The sequence below is a fragment of the Salvelinus fontinalis genome, chromosome 10, assembly GCF_029448725.1.
Source record: "Salvelinus fontinalis isolate EN_2023a chromosome 10, ASM2944872v1, whole genome shotgun sequence".
Classification (NCBI taxonomy): Eukaryota; Metazoa; Chordata; class Actinopteri; order Salmoniformes; family Salmonidae; genus Salvelinus; species Salvelinus fontinalis.
In genome coordinates, this window is record NC_074674.1 from 35,146,988 (window position 1) to 35,165,007 (window position 18,020).

Here is an 18,020-nt window from a genome sequence, read left to right on the forward strand (position 1 = left end):
GACCATGGGAGACTGAAGTACTAACACTAATTGCGTATTGCCTAGCAGAGGTGAAACCACTCCCCCTCCAATACAGCCACTGATTACCAAAACAAGGCACAAATTGCCCCGGCCCTTAATCCTGGTTCATGTATCAACAACTATCTGCAAATTATGAGCAGTCAGCAGTTCACACACACACAAGTAGTCCACTGGAAAGACAGGCAACACTTAAAGTAGATTGACCGAGCTAGTAGAAAGACAGTACTGGACCACAACAGATATAAACAAATATATACTTATCACTCCTGGAGATATCAGGAGTCCTCTAGCTGTAGAATGAAGCACACGCAGAGTATAAATGTTTAAGGTCCTCCAAACTTGGCCACAAGTGGATCTTCCAGCAAGACAATAACCACAAGTACACATCAAAATCCACAAAAAAATTGTTAATTGACAACAAAATCAACATTTTGCAAGGGCCATGTTCGTCTCCAGACTTGAACCCCATTGTAAACCTATGGTTTGAATTGAAGAGGGCAGTCCATAAGCCCAGGTGAAAAATATTAAGGATCTGGAAAGATTCTGTATGGAGGAACGGTCTAAGATATCTCCCAATGTGTTCTCAAATCTCATAAACCATTTTAGAAAAAGGCTCAGTATTGAAAATACGGGTGGCAATAATTTTGACCCTATCTTAAAAAAACTAAAAAAGTATTACTTGTCAAACAAAATCTATTTTCGGAACATTTGTATTAGTATACAATTAGAAAATTATTAGTTCAGCATTGTATTCTTTATTTTATACAGTATTTATTTCTCATCTTTATCAATGGTGTCAATAATTATGAACCTGACTGTATATATGTGTATTACCATGTAAATCCTGTACATACAAACACATGCAAATTTACCATGAGGTAAAACATACAGTCTTCGATACTGTAGGCCAGCTATTCCCAAACTGGGGGTACCCTCAATGCCGTCGGTGGTATGCCAAATAAAAATGTGATTCACATTTTCAAACAGTCCATTTAGATCTTTCAATGGGGCTATATATTTGGGTGATGTTTTTTTCTCGCCTGAGTAGCCTCGTTTCACTGCCAAAACATTCAATGAAACCATCTAGTGTTCAGCGAAATAACAACACAATGTCAAATACAGGTAGCCTAGTCAAATAATTAACATCTAATCACATTAACCGTTACTTTTTCGCAGGAATTCCACTAACGGTCCAAATGTAGCCAAACGTAGCTGCTGCTCATTCCGTTTGCTCGAAAATGGATGAATGGTTAAAAATAAGTAAGGCCTGCGTCCATAGAGACACATGCTACTACCAGCAGTACTACACCTGCACCTGTCGACGGCACAAGTTGTTCTGCTTCCACGAGCACATCCCATGCTAGCATCAGTAATTCTACATTTGTTGCTAGCCCAGCTAGCATGAACACTGACAGTTGTGAATCTGATGCAGCCGAAGAGCTACTGCACCTTTTCCCAGGAAAGCACCGAACAACAGACAGGGACGTTGGACCATAGAAGAGGCGCAAATATGATGAGAACTACATTGATTTGGGGTTCACTTATATTGGGAGTAGTGCCTTTCCAGAGCCAACGTGTTAAATGTGTTAAATGTGTAAAAGTACTATCTCACAAGTCGATGAAACCTTCACTCTTGCGCAGACATTTAGAGACGAAACATGCCAATTTGAAAAATAAGCCACAGGAGTTTTTTGAGCGAGAATTAAGACGACTTTCGAGTAGTAAGACATGTTTAAAAGCAACAGATACCATTAATAAGAAGGGTCTAGAAGCGTCTTATATGGTGAGCTACCGAGTGGCTAGGACAGGCAAGCCCCATACTATTGTGGAGGACTTAATTCTTCCTGCTGCTGCGGATATGGCTGGGACAATGCTGGGGGAAAAGGCCCAGAAAACTATACAGACAACGTCTTCATCAAACAACACTGTTTCACGATGCATCAGTGACATGGCAGGAGATGTTTTGAAACAATTACTGCTTCGCATACAAGCCAGTGAATTCTATGCGTTACAGCTGGATGAGTCAACAGACATTGCAGGCCTGGCACAGCTCCTGGTAGTTGTCCGTTAAGTTTATGGGGGGTCAATTAAGGAAGACATTCTCTTCTGCAAACCACTGGAAACCAGAACAACAGGAGAGGATAGTTTTTAAGTACTGGACAGCTTTGTGACATCAAATGGACTTTGGTGGTCAAGATGTGTTGGTATCTGTACCGATGGCACAAAAGCCATGGCAGGGAGACATAGTGGAGTGGTAATGCGCGTGCAAGCAGTTGCTCCCGACGCCACTTGGGTACACTGCAGCATCCACAGAGAGGTTCTTTCTGCCAAGGGAATGCCTGACAGCTTGAAAGATGTTTTGGACACGACAGTGAAAATGGTTTACTTTGTTAAAGCAAGGCCCCTGAACTCTTGTGTATTTTCTGCATTATGCAATGATATGGGCAGTGACCATGTAACGCTTTTACAACATACAGAAGTGCACTGGTTATCAAGGGGGAAAGTATTGCCAAGTTTTTTTTTAATAGAGAGACGAGCTTAAACTTTTATTTACTGACCATAATTTTCACTTGTCTGTCCGCTTGCATGATGACGAGTTTCTCACACGACTGGCCTATCTGGGTGATGTTTTTTCTTGTCTGAAAGATCTGAATCTAGGATTACAGGGACTCTCCTCAACTATGTTCAATGTGCGGGACAAAATTGAGGCTATGACTAAGAAGTTGGAGCTCTTCTCTATCTGCATTAACAAGGACAACACACAGGTCTTTCCATCATTGTATGATTCTTTGGTGTGCAAATAAACTCAAGCTTATAGAAAATGTCAAATGTGATATAGCGAAGCAGCTGAGTGAGCTGGGTGCGCAATTACGCAGGTATTTTCCCGAAACGGATGACACAAACAACTGGATTCGTTATCCCTTTCATGCCCTGCCTCCAGTCCACTTACCGATATCTGAACAAGAGAGCCTCATTGAAATTGCAACAAGCGGTTCTGTGAAAATTGAATTTAATCAGAAGCCGCTGCCAGATTTCTGGATAGGGCCGCGCTCAGAGTATCCTGCCTTGGCAAATTGCACTGTTAAGATACTGATGCCCTTTGCAACCACGTACCTATGTGAGAGTGGATTCTTAGCCCTCAGTAGCATAAAAACTAAATACAGGCACAGACTGTGTGTGGAAAATTATTTAAGACTGAACTCTGCAATGTTGGGTTGTATTGGAGAGAGTCTATGTGCATCCTTTCAAGCACACCCTTCTCATTAACCTGTGGTGAGTTATTCACAATTGTTGATGAACAAATAAGGTTTTATATGTAAGATGGCTAAATAAAGAGCAAAATAATTGATTATTATTATTTGTGCCCTGGACCTAAAAGAGCTCTTTGTCACAACCCAGCTCGTGGGAAGTGACAAACTCACACTCATTCTTATGTTTAATAAATGTATCGTATCGTGTGTGTGTGTGTGTGTGTGGCAGGCTTACAATGATGGCAAAAAAACAACATTTGAGAGTGTGCTGACCCTGGTGCTAGAGGGGGTACGCAGCTGGAGGTTGAATGTTTGAAGGGGTACACGATTATAAAAAGTTTGGGAACCCCTACTGTAGGCTATTCCCAAACACCCCCCTCCCCCTGCCTTACCTTTGCTCTTGGGTCCTACACCCACAGTTACATACTTTAATTGCTCTCTTTCTTTCTCTGACACTGCTGTTGAAACTTGTTTAATTACCTGACTGTGTTTGGCATCTGACTGGTTTATGATATTTGTTTCGTGATGCATAACTATACTGAACAAACATATAAACTCAAATGCAATCAAAACGCAATTTCAACAAATTTACTGAGTTACAAGGAAAATCAGTAAATTTAAATAAATCAATTAGGCCCTAATCTATGGATTTCACATGACTGGGCAGGAGTGCAGCCATGGGTGGGTCCACCCACTTGGGATCCAGGACCTGCCAATCAGAATGAGTTTTTTTATTACAGACAGAAATATTCCTCAGTTTCATCAGCTGTCCGTGTGGCTGGTCTCAGATGATCCCGCAGGTGAAGAAGTCCTGGGCCGGCGTGGTTACACGTGGTCTGCGGTTGTGAGACCGGTTGGACGTACTGCCAAATTCTCTAAAATGATGTTGGAGGCGGCTTGTGGTAAAGAAATTAACATTACATTTTCTGGCAACAGCTCTGGTGGTCATTCCTTGCAGTCAGCATGCCAATTGCACACTCCCTCAAAACTTGAGACATCTGTGGCATTGTTTTGCGTGATAAAACTGCACATTTTAGAGTGGCCTTTTGTTGTCCCCAGCACAAGGTGCACCTGTATAATGATCATGCCGTTTAATCAGCTTCTTGATTTGCCTCACCTGTCAGGTGGATGGATTATCTTGGCAAATGAGAAATGCTCACTAACAGGGATGTAAACAAATTTGTGCACATAAGAAAGCTTTTTGTGTGTACATTTCTGGGATTTTTTATTTCAGCTCATGAAACATGGGACCAACACTTCACATGTTGCATTTATATTTTTGTTCAGCATATTTTGGTCATAGTAAGTTCCGCTGTAATAATTTCATCATTACAAAGTGGCCTCATGCAGTATGTTGACCCAAGGGTTTTAATAGAAGACGGTATCTTAGAAAGTTAATGTTGCCTTACTACTGAATATTTACACACAATTTACCATGTTTATGATTCATAGCATAATCAGGATTGGAGCATACACACTCTAAACAGTTCCTTCATGATTTGCAATCATGGGTTGTTCTCAGACCAGACAGGGCCTCTTACTTCTCCTAATTAATTCCCTCATCCTCTTTCACATCCTCTACAACTTTCCATCTATCTTACCATGAAGTAAACATGCAAGCAACATTCTTGCTGCCAAAATATATACACAATGTCATAAAAGCCAGAGGACAGGCCATCAATGTAGTTAAATGTCTTCCAGATGCCTCTATCCATATTAAATGTCTTGGCATAGATGGATTTCAAACACCTGATCGTTTGTAACCTTTTATGGTTTGGAGTAGACCCAAATAGGTTGTCTTTTCTTGGGGATTATTCTAAATCAGCTCTTTTTTCTCAAGATTTGTCTCTAATCTCCCTCTCTTCTCTTCTCTCCAACCCTCTCCCCCTCTCCCCAGTATGGGATAGTCCTGGACGCAGGCTCCTCTCACACAGCCATGTACATCTACAAGTGGCCGGCAGACAAGCAGAATGGCACGGGTGTGGTCACTCAGCACACTGAATGCCATCCCAAGGGTAAGACAGTGTCCCAATGGAAGGATTCTTCCAGGTGGTTGTCTGCTATTTACCAAGTGTTTACATAGAAATTACTTGGTAGAATTGTAATTAAATTGTTATTACTCTTTTATTCCTTTTGAGACTTAAAACAAGTACTATTATCATTTGTTGCCAGTGAGTAACCAATTATTTGAAGTAAGTACCAGAAAGTACAGATTTACATCCTATTTTTATCAAAGAGCAGGCAAATGGGGTGGCAGGTAGCCTAGTGGTTAGAGCGTTGGACTTGTAACCGAAAGGTTGCTAGATCAAATCCCCGAGCTGACAAGGTAAAAATCTGTCGTTCTGCCCCTGAACAAGGCAGTTAACCCACTAGGCCGTCATTGAAAATAAGAATTTGTTCTTAACTGACTTGCCTAGTTAAATAAAGGTAAAAATAATAATACTTTTTTACAATAATAATTGTAAAATACTCTATTACCCAAAACCTTAACCCCAAGAAAACATTTTGGGCGCTCCAGTTGGCAAAGAACAGTCCCCATTGTGTGCTGTGTTCACACCGTGTGGGTTACAGTATCTCGTCAGACAAGGCCAAAGATAAAGAAGCAGAAAAACATAGATGCCTAGCAACGGTGGATCTGTCAATAGTTCCGCAGTGACTCAGTGCACTGTGTGGTTTTCCAGTCCTGTCATGCCTACACGAGTTACCGTGATCTATACAAACACGTAGTTGGCTGCTTTAATTAATGTGAAGTATTTGCAAGTACACCAGCTCTCCTAGAGTACATGTAAACAGCACTCACATTTACATTTTAGTCATTTAGCAGATGTTCTTATCCAGATAGCTAGGTCAGACAACCATATGTCACAGTCATAGTAAGCACAGTAAGTTATCAGAGAAGTCAGTGCAAGTAGGTTGCAGCTAGGGAGTTCTGTATAGCACTTTGTGACATCGGCTGATGTAAAAAGGGCTTTATAAATACATTTGATTGATTGGAGCAGCAACATCAACTCCTCAACAGCTCCTCCCATCTGTCATCACCTGTACCGCTGGTGCCAGGAAACAATACATGCTTCACTTACTGTACTTTACTGTCTTTCAGCAACCGCATGGGTTAAGACCTTTAAATATCCTGGGATTCTCTGACCAGTATAATATGATGATCAACCACTGAAGTCTCGACTTCTTCTTCCTCCTCTCTACCTCACAGGGTATTAGAAACAAAGAATTCAAGGGTGTTAGACTCAAGGTTGCACCGGGGCAGTTTGGTCTGTCTTGGAATTTGTCGGGCTCCAGCTAAGCTAGCTAACTGTATTGGAAAGTAGTTTGTGTGCGTGTGTGAGATTTGAGTGTTGGAACAGAAGCATTCCAAGGGGTGAGACTACCCAACTTCTCCCTCACAATGTAATGTGTTGAGCAGAAAGCCCTACCTCCTACTTCAATGCCTCACAGAATGCAGGGAATTCTCTTGATCTGGTCTGAGTTAGGGGAAGGCATGCATGACCTGATCCCTGGGTCACTGCCTGGGCTTAATCCTGCTCCATCAACCAGGGCATGGACACCCAGGTGAGGGGTGTTTGTTCTTCCATAAAGTGTGTCTGGGTGTTCCCGCTATGCAGGTGGAGGAATCTCTAGCTATGCGGGACAGCAGCGAGAGGCAGGGAGAAGCCTCCAGTCATGTCTGGACCAGGCCATGCGGGACATCCCCAGAGCCAGGCACCACCTCACACCTGTCTACCTCGGAGCCACCGCTGGCATGAGGCTGCTCAAGTGAGTTATAGTTTGTGTATGCATCTGTGTGTGTTTGAGTGTGAGTGCACACGCATTTGTGTCTGTGTATCTTTGTGTGCGTGTACCTTTGTATGTAAACAATCAATGGGTAAGGATTTCCCACTCAGAGGCAGACAGGCAAGAACAAGCCCCCACCTTTCATCTGCCAAGCTCTAAGCAAACACTACCACACCTGTTTAAAACACAAGGGATGTCATATTCCTACATTCTGATCAAGAAGCATACACAACAGTAGAGGCTGCTGAGGGGAGGACGGCTCATAATAATGTCTGGAATGGAGTGAATGGAATGGTATCAAACACATCCATTCCGTCCTCCCCTCCACTGATACACACACACATCATGTACACACAAAGTTACACTAAGACACCCATGTCCATGCAGATATGTACACATAGACATTTCTCATACCCTTGCACACAATGGTTTTAAACACAAGCAAAGTTAACAGAATGTACATCAAAGAAACATCATACAGTTGAAGTCGGAGGTTTACATACACCTTAGCCAAATACATTTAAACTCAGTTTTTCACAATTCCTGACATTTAATCCAAGTAAAAATTTCCTGTTTTAGGTCAGTTAGGATCACCACTTTATTTTAAGAATGTGAAATGTCAGAATAACATAAGAGATAATTATTTATTTCAGCTTTCATTTCTTTCATCACATTCCCAGTGGGTCAGAAGTTTACATGCACTCAATTAGTACATTTACATTACATTTAAGTCATTTAGCAGACGCTCTTATCCAGAGCGACTTACAAATTGGTGCATTCACCTTATGACATAGTATTTGGTAGCATTGCCTTTAAATTGTTTAACTTGGGTCAAACGTTTCGGGTAGCCTCCCACAAGCTTCCCACAATATTTTGGGTGAATTTGGCCAATTCCTCCTGACAGAGCTGGTGTAACTGAGTCAGGTTTGTAGGCCTCCTTGCTCGTACACGCTTTTTCAGTTCTGCCCACAAATTTTCTATAGGATTGAGGTCAGGGCTTTGTGATGGCCACTCCAATACCTTGACTTTGTTGTCCTCAAGCCATTTTGCCACAACTTGGAAGTATGCCTGGGGTCATTGTCCATTTGGAAGACCAATTTGCCACCAAGCTTTAACTTCCTGACTGATGTCTTGAGATGTTGCTTCAATATATCCACATAATTTTTTCCCCTCATGATGCCATCTATTTTGTGATGTGCACCTCCTGCAGCAAAGCACCCCCACAACATGATGCTGCCACCCCTGTGCTTCACGGTTAGGATGGTGTTCTTTCGACTTGCAAGCCTCCCCCTTTTTCCTCCAAACATAACGATGGTCATTATGGCCAAACAGTTCTATTTTTGTTTCATCAGACCAGAGGACATTTCTCCATGTGCAGTTGCAAACCTTAGTCTGGATTTTTTATGCCGGTTTTGGAGCAGTGGCTTCTTACTTACTGAGCGGCCTTTCAGGTTATGTCGATATAGGACTCATTTTACTGTGGATATAGACACTTTTGTACCTGTTTCCTCCAGCATCTTCACAAGGTCCTTTGCTGTTGTTCTTGGATTGATTTGCACTTTTCGCACCAACGTACGTTCATCTCTAGGAAACAGAACACGTCTCCTTCCTGAGCGGTATGACGGCTGCGTGGTCCCATGGTGTTTATACTTGCGTACTATTGTTTGTACAGATGAACGTGATACCTTCAGGTGTTTGGAAATTGCTCCCAAGGATGAACCAGACTTGTGGAGGTCTACAATTTTCATTCTGATGTCTTGGCTGATTTCTTTTGATTTTCCCATGATGTCAAGCAAAGAGGCACTGAGTTTGAAGGTCGGCCTTGAGACACATCCACAGGTATGCCTCCAATTGACTCAAATTATGTCAATTAGCCTATCAGAAGCTTCTAAAGCTATGACATAATTTTCTGGAATTTTCCATGCTGTTTAAAGGCACAGTCAACTTAGTGTATGTAAACTTCTGACCCAGTGTAATTGTGATACAGGGAATTATAAGTGAAATAATCTGTCTGTAAACAATTGTTGGGAAAATGACTTGTCATGCACAAAGTAGATGTCCTAACCGACGTACAAAACTATAGTTTGTTGACAAGAAATTTGTGGAGTGGTTGAAAAATAAGTTTTAATGACTCCAACCTAAGTGTATGTAAACTTCTGACTTCAACTGTACATAATATTACTATAAAATACATTTACACACAAAGTTGCACAATAAGAGTTTCTAACCAATGAAAATATCGAATTGTCTCCTTGTCTTTCTCTTTGTGTTATTGCAGGGTAAAATGTGAGTCATGTTGGGGTTCTGAGATGAGTGAGTCAACAACAAGATTGAGAGATGTGCATGTGTCTGGTTAATAGGTCATTGTCAGTGGTGGAAAAAGTACCCAACTGTCACACTTGAGTAAAAGTATGGACACCTTAATACAAAGTTACTCAAGTAAAAGTGAAAGTTACAGAGTAAAATACAGCATGATTAAAAGTATTTGGTTCTAAATATACTTAAGTATCAAAAGTTAAAGTATAAATCTTGTCAAATTTCTTATATTAAGCAAAGCAGACGGCAATATTTAGTTTTTTTTATTTTATTTACGGCTAGCCAGGGGCACACTCCAACACTCAGACATCATTTTCAAACGATGCATTTGTGTTTCATGAGTCCACCAGAGGCAGTAGGGATAACCACGTATTCTCTTGTTTTCCTGTCCTGCTAAGCATTTAAAATGTAACGAGTACTTTTGTGTGTCAAGGAAAATGTAGGGAGTAAAAAGTACATCATTTTCTTTAGGAATGATTTAGGTACTTTAAACTATTTCTACTTAAGTACTTTACGTCACTGGTTATTGTTGTCAAGCTGAGTAATGTTGTTCATTCCATACCCCCATGTTGATTTGTGCCTGTACCTACTCTTCGCGCATCTAAAGTATCTGAAGTGGTACATTTCCCTTTCTCAACAGTATCTCCAGCCCTGTCCAGTCAGCCCAGGTCTTAAAAGAAGTGGGTCATACAATCCAGTCCTATCCTTTTAACTACCAGGGGGCAGCCATCTTAAGTGGCCAGGAGGAGGGAGCGTACGGCTGGGTCACTGTCAACTATCTCTTGGAGAACTTCATCAAGGTACCATGGTCCAGCTTTCACCATTCTATAGTTATTTATGGTACCCCAAATAAGTGTGTATACAGTTGTTTGTAAATAAAGATCCTGCATAAACATTGCTATTGTGGTTCTAAATCGATCTCTGCCTTATGCTTTTCTTTCATTGCAACCATAAGCAGTTAAAAACTTAAGGACCCTGTGTTAATTTCATTTCAAGCTTCTGTAGACATTCTTTGAAGATTGAAAGAAAATTGATTATAGCTACCAAAAAACAGATTTCCACTAAGTCTGATTCTTGTGTTAAGATTCATTTGTTGAGAGGATGGCTACCTGAGGACCTCTAGTGACCATTACAACACAGAGAACATCTGCTGACTAGACAAGCTACCCACACACCTCTCATATTACTATGTTTGTCCCTATGTGCCCGCTGCAGTATGGCTTTGTGGGCCATTGGCTGAGCCCAGGCAGACAGACTGTGGGGGCGCTGGACTTTGGTGGGGCTTCCACCCAGATCACCTTTGTGACCAAGGACGAGGTGGAGGACAAGAAGGACAGGATGAAGCTACGTTTGTACGGCCATGACTACTCCCTGTACACACACAGCTTCCTGTGCTACGGACGAGACCAGGTCTTCAAACGCCTACTGGCTCACATGGTGACGGTAGGAAAGACTCTGTTTGGCCACAACAACATCAGAACCCCATAAAGGTTACTTACTGTAAGCTTCACTCCACTTCACAGCCTGTTCACCCCGCCATCATCCAGAAGGCGAGTACAGTACAGGTGCATCAAAGCTGGGACCGAGATAATGAAAAACAGCATCTATCTCAAGGCCATCAGACTGTTAAATAGCCATCCCTAGCCTGCCTCCACCCAGTGCCCTGCCCTGAACTAAGTCACTAGCTGGCTACCACCTGGTTACTCATCCCTGCACCTTAGAGGCTGCTGCCCTGTGTACATAGACATGGAACACTGGTCACTTCAATAATATTTACATACTGTTATACCCACTTCATATGTTGTATTCTAGTCAAGGCCATCCTATTCAACTATTGCTGTACATATACTATTCTATCCACGTATACTTCAGATATAATACATATTCTATCCACATACTGTCCATATATATATATATATATATATATATATATATATATATATATATATATATATATATATATACTGCTCAAAAAAATAAAGGGAACACTTAAACAACACAATGTAACTCCAAGTCAATCACGCTTCTGTGAAATCAAACTGTCCACTTAGGAAGCAACACTGATTGACAATAAATGTCACATGCTGTTGTGCAAATGGAATAGATAAAAGGTGGAAATTATAGGCAATTAGCAAGACACCCCCAAAAAAGGAGTGATTCTGCAGGTGGTGACCACAGACCACTTCTCAGTTCCAATGCTTCCTGGATGATGTTTTGGTCACTTTTGAATGCTGGCGGTGCTCTCACTCTAGTGGTAGCATGAGACGGAGTCTACAACCCACACAAGTGGCTCAGGTAGTGCAGTTCATCCAGGATGGCACATCAATGCAAGCTTTGGCAAAAAGGTTTGCTGTGTCTGTCAGCGTAGTGTCCAGAGCATGGAGGCGCTACCAGGAGACAGGCCAGTACATCAGGAGACGTGGAGGAGGCCGTAGGAGGGCAACAACCCAGCAGCAGGACCGCTACCTCCGCCTTTGTGCAAGGAGGTGCACTGCCAGAGCCCTGCAAAATGACCTCCAGCAGGCCACAAATGTGCATGTGTCTGCTGTGTGTCTATATATATATACACACACTTCAGACTCCGACATTGCTAGTCATAATATTTCTATATTTCTTAATTCCATTATTTTACTTTTAGATCTATTGTTGTCTATTGTTATATTGTTGTCTATTGTTAGATACTACTGCACTGTTAGAGCTAGGAACACAAGCATTTCGCTATACCCACAACAAAAGCTGCTAAACATGTGTGCGACCAATAAAATTTGATTTGATCTACGTGGGTAGAGTGGCTTTTTAGAGCAGCGGACAAATTTTGGTAACACGATATCCTCACCGGTCACACTTCCATTCACCAGGGGTCATAGCAAAAAAATATGATCCAGAAGATTGAAATTTTGCTCGTTTTTAATGACCGCATGCTTCCGAAAAACGAGCAATCTCGCCCCAATGATAGGCGTCGCATTTTCATGGAATCCAATTGGCTGCAATAGCATGCTGACACAAAACTAGCAGTATTTCAATCTTCTCGATTTGTCAGTTGGGATAATGGGATAATTAGGAGTACACTGCCATCTCCCACCCCTGGATTGAGGTCCATTTTCTCAAGCCGGCTCCGCGCTGTCCTGATCATGGCATAGTCACATTCTGACTAGAGAGAAGGTAATGAAGGTCTAGTCGGATTCTGGTTAATATAGTCTATATATCAGCTCAAGGAACCAAGTGACAACACTGCCCCCACGTCTGCAAAAGGAATGATAAAGTTTTTAGGTAGTACAAAATTGTGCCGAATCCCGGACTTTATCACAAGGAGCCGCTCCTTTTGTGACGAAAAACGACATTGCAGTACCGTGCCACGCTCTGTACCTTCCGTCTCCATAGTGTGTGTATTTACCTTTATGCACTACAGCAAGGGCCCGGAGTCATGTCAGCAAGGGCCCGGAGTCATGTCACGTTACAAGACACCATCATATTGTTATAAATCATTGGAAACACACCCACTAATATATCACCCCCAGATTGTTTTTATGTGTTGTATCTATAACAGATTAAGATAACCATGTGTATTTGAAAGTCATCCCAGGCATTAATTCCAACAATAGATATTGGTCCTCAGTACCATAGTACTCCATTTATGACTGTAGCTTGGTTTCTACTTGTTATCGGAAAGTGTCAAGTTACTGTAATAATTTCTCTCTCTCTCTCTCTCTTAGGATCAGGGTCACACAGGGAAAATGTCCCACCCGTGCTTCCCTGCAGGCTACAACATCACCATGAAGGTGGGGACATTGTTTGACTCTCCCTGCACGGTGGGCCAGACACCCAGCTCTGGATACAATCCCCAGGCAGCCCTGTCTGTGGAGGGCAGTGGCGACTATGATCACTGCCTGGGCAACATGACTGAGATCTTCTCCTTCCGCAACTGCCCCTTCTCCCAGTGCTCCTTTGACAAGGTGTTCCAGCCCAATGTCAGTGGCAGCTTCATGGTGAGAGGCATTAGGAGGGGCCCATACAGTGGTTGAATCAACCCTAACCCTATCCTCAACTACAACCCTAAACCTAGTTTCATGTCCACATCGTGGTTCAACCCTAACATTAACCCCAACTCTCAAAACACAAACCTAACCCTAACTACAGCTCAGACCCTAATCCTAACTCATCCTTTTTTTCTCTCTTTCTCTTTGTCCATCAGGCGTTCTCAGCCTTCTTCTACATTCACCAGTTCCTACAGACTACTACAGGAATCCTTGTCACCACCCCTGCCCAACTGGAAGAGGCAGCCCGTGCTGTCTGTAACATGAGCATCAAGGAGGTCAGCAGCCCTCTCTTAGTGTGTGTGTGTGTGTGTGAGAGAGAGAGAGAACATTTGTGTGTGAAGGGGAGAGAGCCTGCATGCATGCGAGAGACATTGTCAGTGTTTGCATGTGTTTCTCCATGAATTATGGTTTTATATGTGTTTCATGTATTTCTGGATGGATATCATGGCTATGTAATACACATTTTTGTATCCTGTTTCAGATGTTGGTGCTGGCCCCAGACCAGGAGCCTCGTCTGCAGGACTTCTGTGCTGCTTCTGTCTTCACCAAGGTGCTCTTCACAAGAGGCTATGGCTTTGACGAGATCTCATTCCCCCGCATTTCTTTCCAGAAAAAGGTAAGCTTGCTTGATGTGAATATGATTTATTTCTCTCCCTCCTTATTTTACTCCAGATACCAGCATAATCATTGACATTACACAAAGTCTTGTTAGTGTTTGTAATTCACTTATTTTTAGGCTACAGCCTCTCATTTCAGCTTTAACCCCTAGTGCCTATCAGAATGCTCTGAGTGTACCCAGGCTAACATGAGGTGTTTGTTTGAAATGTCACTAGGCAGGGGATACCTCTGTGGGCTGGGCCCTGGGCTACATGCTCAGTTTGAGCAGTCTGCTGCCGGGGGAGAGCGTAGGCCTGAGGAAGGCTCTGAAACCTGGAGCCTGGGCGGCCCTGCTCTTCCTCTTCGCTCTACTCCTCACCAGCGCCCTGATGTACGTCTCCCTGCAAGCCTGCCGCGGGAAGAAGAAAGGAAGCAGTGACATTGCCAACTAATCATCATAAGGGAATCCCTTATGCTGGTGGTACTATCCTGGAGTGTTTCGATATAATGTTGGATAAAGTATTAATTATATTGTTTCCTTTTACACAGAGATAAAAAGTGAGTCCTCCCAGGCGGTCAATACATTTTAAATATCCTCGCATTAACAAATAGGGGGTTTTCTGTACAGCACGCAATGTATGCTATAATTAATGTTCAACATCACTCTCACAACACATTTACCCAACATTTAAGTGCCATTTGTTTGTGATTTATATTCATTTTGTATTTTGATAACAAAAAATAAACTGTTTTGTACATGAGTGGTGTTTGAAGTAGGCGTTTGTATATTGACTACAACTGACTAAAACTACAAGTACCATAATAGCATTCTTCTGTATTTCCGGAAGTGTGCTACGGACCTTTCTTTCCACATTGATCATCGCAGGAAGAATTGTCTACAATTTCAAATTCAATAATTATCAGCTGTGCGAACTAGCTAAGTACGTTGCATTTCGTATAAGTATTTTAGGAAAAAAATGTGTACTCAAACGAAGGCTGCTTCCCTAATGGCGAACATTCCAGAGGCAGAAATCGACCCGACGGGTGTGTTCAAATACGTTCTCATTCGAGTACACAGTAAAGAAGACGGCGACGATTCGAGCGTAGATATTGTACGTGGATATGCCTGGGCCGAATATCATGGTAAGAGGACCAATAATGAGGATGTCTTTCAGTTTTAGTATGATTCATGTATATGTCACTGATCTACTAGCTACAGACTACTACTCGTACTGTGCTGGCAGTGACGCTTGCGAGCCAGTAGGTGGGGCTTATGTCACTGAAAAATGTCAGAGGTCAGTCAGTCCAGCCCCAACTGCACAGTAAATACACTACTTGACCAAAAGTATGTGGACACCTGCTCGTCGAACATCTCATTCCAAAATCAATGGCATTAGTATGTAGTTTGTCCCCCCTTTTCTGCTATAATAGATTTTGTTTTAACTAGGCAAGTCAGTTAAAAACAAATTCTTATTTACAATGACCTACCAAAAGGCCTCCTGCGGTGATGGGGCTGGGATAAAAAACGAAATATATATATATTTGTGTTGTCTGTGCCCAATAATGTTTGTACCATGTTATGTGCTGCTACCATGCTGTATTGTCATGTGTTGCTGCCTTGCTATATTGTTGTCTTAGGTCTCTCTTTATCTAGTGGTGTTTTGTCATTACACACATGTAATGTCCACTCTCCTGGGCAGTGGTGTAAAAATACTTTGAAGTACTACTTAGTTATTTTTGGTATCTGTACTATACTTTATTGTTTTTATTTTTGACTAATTTTACTCCACTACATTCCTAAAGAAATCATGTACTTTTTACTCCAAGCATTTTCCCTGACACCCAAAAGTACTTTGAATGCTTAGCAGTACAGGAAAATGGTAAAATTCACGCACTTATCAAGAGAACATCCGTACTACCTAATCTGGCAGATTCACTAAACACAAATGCTTTGTTTGTAAATTATGTGTTGGAGTGTGCCCCTGGCTATCCGTAAAATAAAAAAACAAGAAAATTGTGACTTCTGGTTTCCTTAATATAAGGAATTTGAAATGATTGATACTTAAGTATATCTAAAACCAAATACTTTTACTGAAGTAGTATTTTACTGAGTGACTAACTTTTACTTGAGTCATTTTCTATTAAGGTATCTTTTACTTTTACTCAAGTATGACAATTGGGTACTTTTTCCACCGCTGCTCCTGGGAAGGCTTTCCACTAGATGTTGGAATATTGCTTTGGGGACTTCCATTCAGCCACAAGAGCATTAGTGAGGTTGGGCACTGATTCAAATTCATCCCAAAAGTGTTCGATGGGGTTGAGGTCAGGGCTCTGTGCAGGCCAGTCAATTTCTTCTACGCCAATCTCGACAAACCTCGCTTTGTGCACAAGGTCAGATTCGTCGGTCGAACTGCCAGATAGTGAAGCGTGAGTCATCACTCCAGAGATGCGAGGTTTACACCACTCCAGCCAACGCTTGGCATTGCGCATGGTGATCTTAGGCTTGTGTGCAGCTGCTCAGCCATGGAAACCCATTTCATGAAGCTCCAGACGAACAGTTCTTGAGCTGTTGTTGCTTTCAGAGACTGTTTGGAACTCGGTAGTGAGTGTTGCAACCGAGGACAGATGACTAATAAGCGCTTCACCACTTGGCGGCCCCATTCTGTGAGCTTGTGTGACCTACCTACTTGTGGCTGAGCCGTTTTTGCGCATAGAATGTTCCACTTCACAATAACAGCACTTCCAGTTGACTGGGGCAGCTCTAGCAGGGCAGAAATGTGACAACATTACTTGTTGGAAAGGTGGCATCTTATGACTGTGCCACATTGAATGTCACTGAGCTCTTCAGTAAGGCCGTTCTACTTCCAATGTTTTCCTCTGGAGATTACATGGCTCTGTGCTCAATTTTTTACACCTGTCAGCAACGGGTGTGGCCGAAATAGCCAAATTCACTAATTTGAAGGAGTGTCCACATACTTTTGTAGATATAGTGTACATTCCTCATAAAAAAACAACAGACTTTCACTGGGTTATTTTGCACATCTGTGCTTTTGAAATATTGTGTCTTTTGAGTATTTCCAAGAGATTGGTTCTGAAACCTTGAGTACATTAATGATTTTGTGTTTTTGGCACTGCAGCGGATATCTATGACAAGGTAGCAGAGGAGCTTGAGAAAGGAGGGCACCTGGACTGTGAATGTATTGGAGGAGGAAGGATTAAGCACGACTGCCAGTCAAAGAAGATCCACGTCTATGGCTACTCCATGGTATGAGAATGCAGAATAGTGTTGTTATTTCAGTGGAACTCGTACGTCTATTGATTGGGTTTTCTGATATTGCATGGCTGATATTACATCTCTTGAGGTTCGTTATTTCCTAGTAGCCAAGTCATCCTTTCAATTGCTTTCTTGTTTTTTGCAGGGCTTTGGCAAAGCAAATCACGCTGTTTCCACAGAGAAACTGAAGGTGCGCTATCCTAAATACGAGATCACCTGGGCTGATGAGGGATACTGACCTACACTGGAGCCACCTCTGTGCTTGGACTTGGTTCAGGCCTAACTCCTTCCTGAGTGTGGGCCAACAGAACACCGCAAAACCTCAGTGGCATCACAGTATGTGAGATCTGAAGACAAACCTGTCGGTACAAAGCTGGGACTAAGACTGACACATTACCTAGTTCATCGTTTCCCAAACTCAGTCCTTGGGACCCCAAGGGGTGCATATTAATTTTTGTTGCCTTAGTATTACACAGTGTATTCAAATGATCAAATCATCATCAAGCTTTGTTTATTTGAATCAGCTGTGAAGTGCTAAGGTAAAAAGTTTGGGAATTGCTGACCTAGTTGCTGACTAATATACCCAGAACAGTGCTTGATTTTTGTATTTTGTTTCAGTGAAACAATACATGGAAAACAATACTTAATAGGAATCTTTTCATGTTTAACCATAAAACTAATAAATGTTTACATTGATTTAATACTTTGTAATGTATGCTTTATTAGCATGATTTCATG

The 18,020-nt window shown here is 42.0% G+C and overlaps 2 protein-coding genes across 2 annotated transcripts in view; both read left to right on the plus strand.

The window, feature by feature from the left end:
* LOC129864088 (ectonucleoside triphosphate diphosphohydrolase 2-like) overlaps window positions 1–14,769 on the plus strand; it is a 31,619-nt gene extending 16,850 nt beyond the window's left edge. The window contains exons 2-9 of the mRNA XM_055936687.1: window positions 5,170–5,287; window positions 6,890–7,040; window positions 10,015–10,174; window positions 10,590–10,817; window positions 13,088–13,360; window positions 13,567–13,686; window positions 13,893–14,027; window positions 14,245–14,769. Coding sequence (XP_055792662.1) covers window positions 5,170–5,287; window positions 6,890–7,040; window positions 10,015–10,174; window positions 10,590–10,817; window positions 13,088–13,360; window positions 13,567–13,686; window positions 13,893–14,027; window positions 14,245–14,460 — 1,401 coding nt within the window. The 3' untranslated portion in view covers window positions 14,461–14,769. The remainder of the gene's footprint in view (window positions 1–5,169; window positions 5,288–6,889; window positions 7,041–10,014; window positions 10,175–10,589; window positions 10,818–13,087; window positions 13,361–13,566; window positions 13,687–13,892; window positions 14,028–14,244) is intronic.
* An 81-nt stretch (window positions 14,770–14,850) lies between these two features.
* Window positions 14,851–17,983, plus strand: LOC129864089 (14 kDa phosphohistidine phosphatase-like). Its single transcript, XM_055936688.1, has 3 exons — window positions 14,851–15,151; window positions 17,146–17,273; window positions 17,428–17,983. Exons 1-3 carry the CDS (start codon window positions 14,986–14,988, stop codon window positions 17,518–17,520), a joined length of 387 nt encoding a protein of 128 aa, XP_055792663.1. The 5' UTR covers window positions 14,851–14,985; the 3' UTR covers window positions 17,521–17,983.
* The last annotated feature ends 37 nt before the right edge of the window (window positions 17,984–18,020 follow it).

What these genes read in the sequence shown, in the direction of transcription:
- LOC129864089 (XM_055936688.1), top strand. Translation starts at nt 14,986, where the DNA reads ATGTGTACTCAAACGAAGGCTGCTTCCCTAATGGCGAACATTCCAGAG. An exon ending in TGCCTGGGCCGAATATCATG is followed by an intron (nt 15,152 to 17,145) that starts GTAAGAGGACCA and finishes TTGGCACTGCAG; the next exon opens with CGGATATCTATGACAAGGTA. An exon ending in ACGTCTATGGCTACTCCATG is followed by an intron (nt 17,274 to 17,427) that starts GTATGAGAATGC and finishes TGTTTTTTGCAG; the next exon opens with GGCTTTGGCAAAGCAAATCA.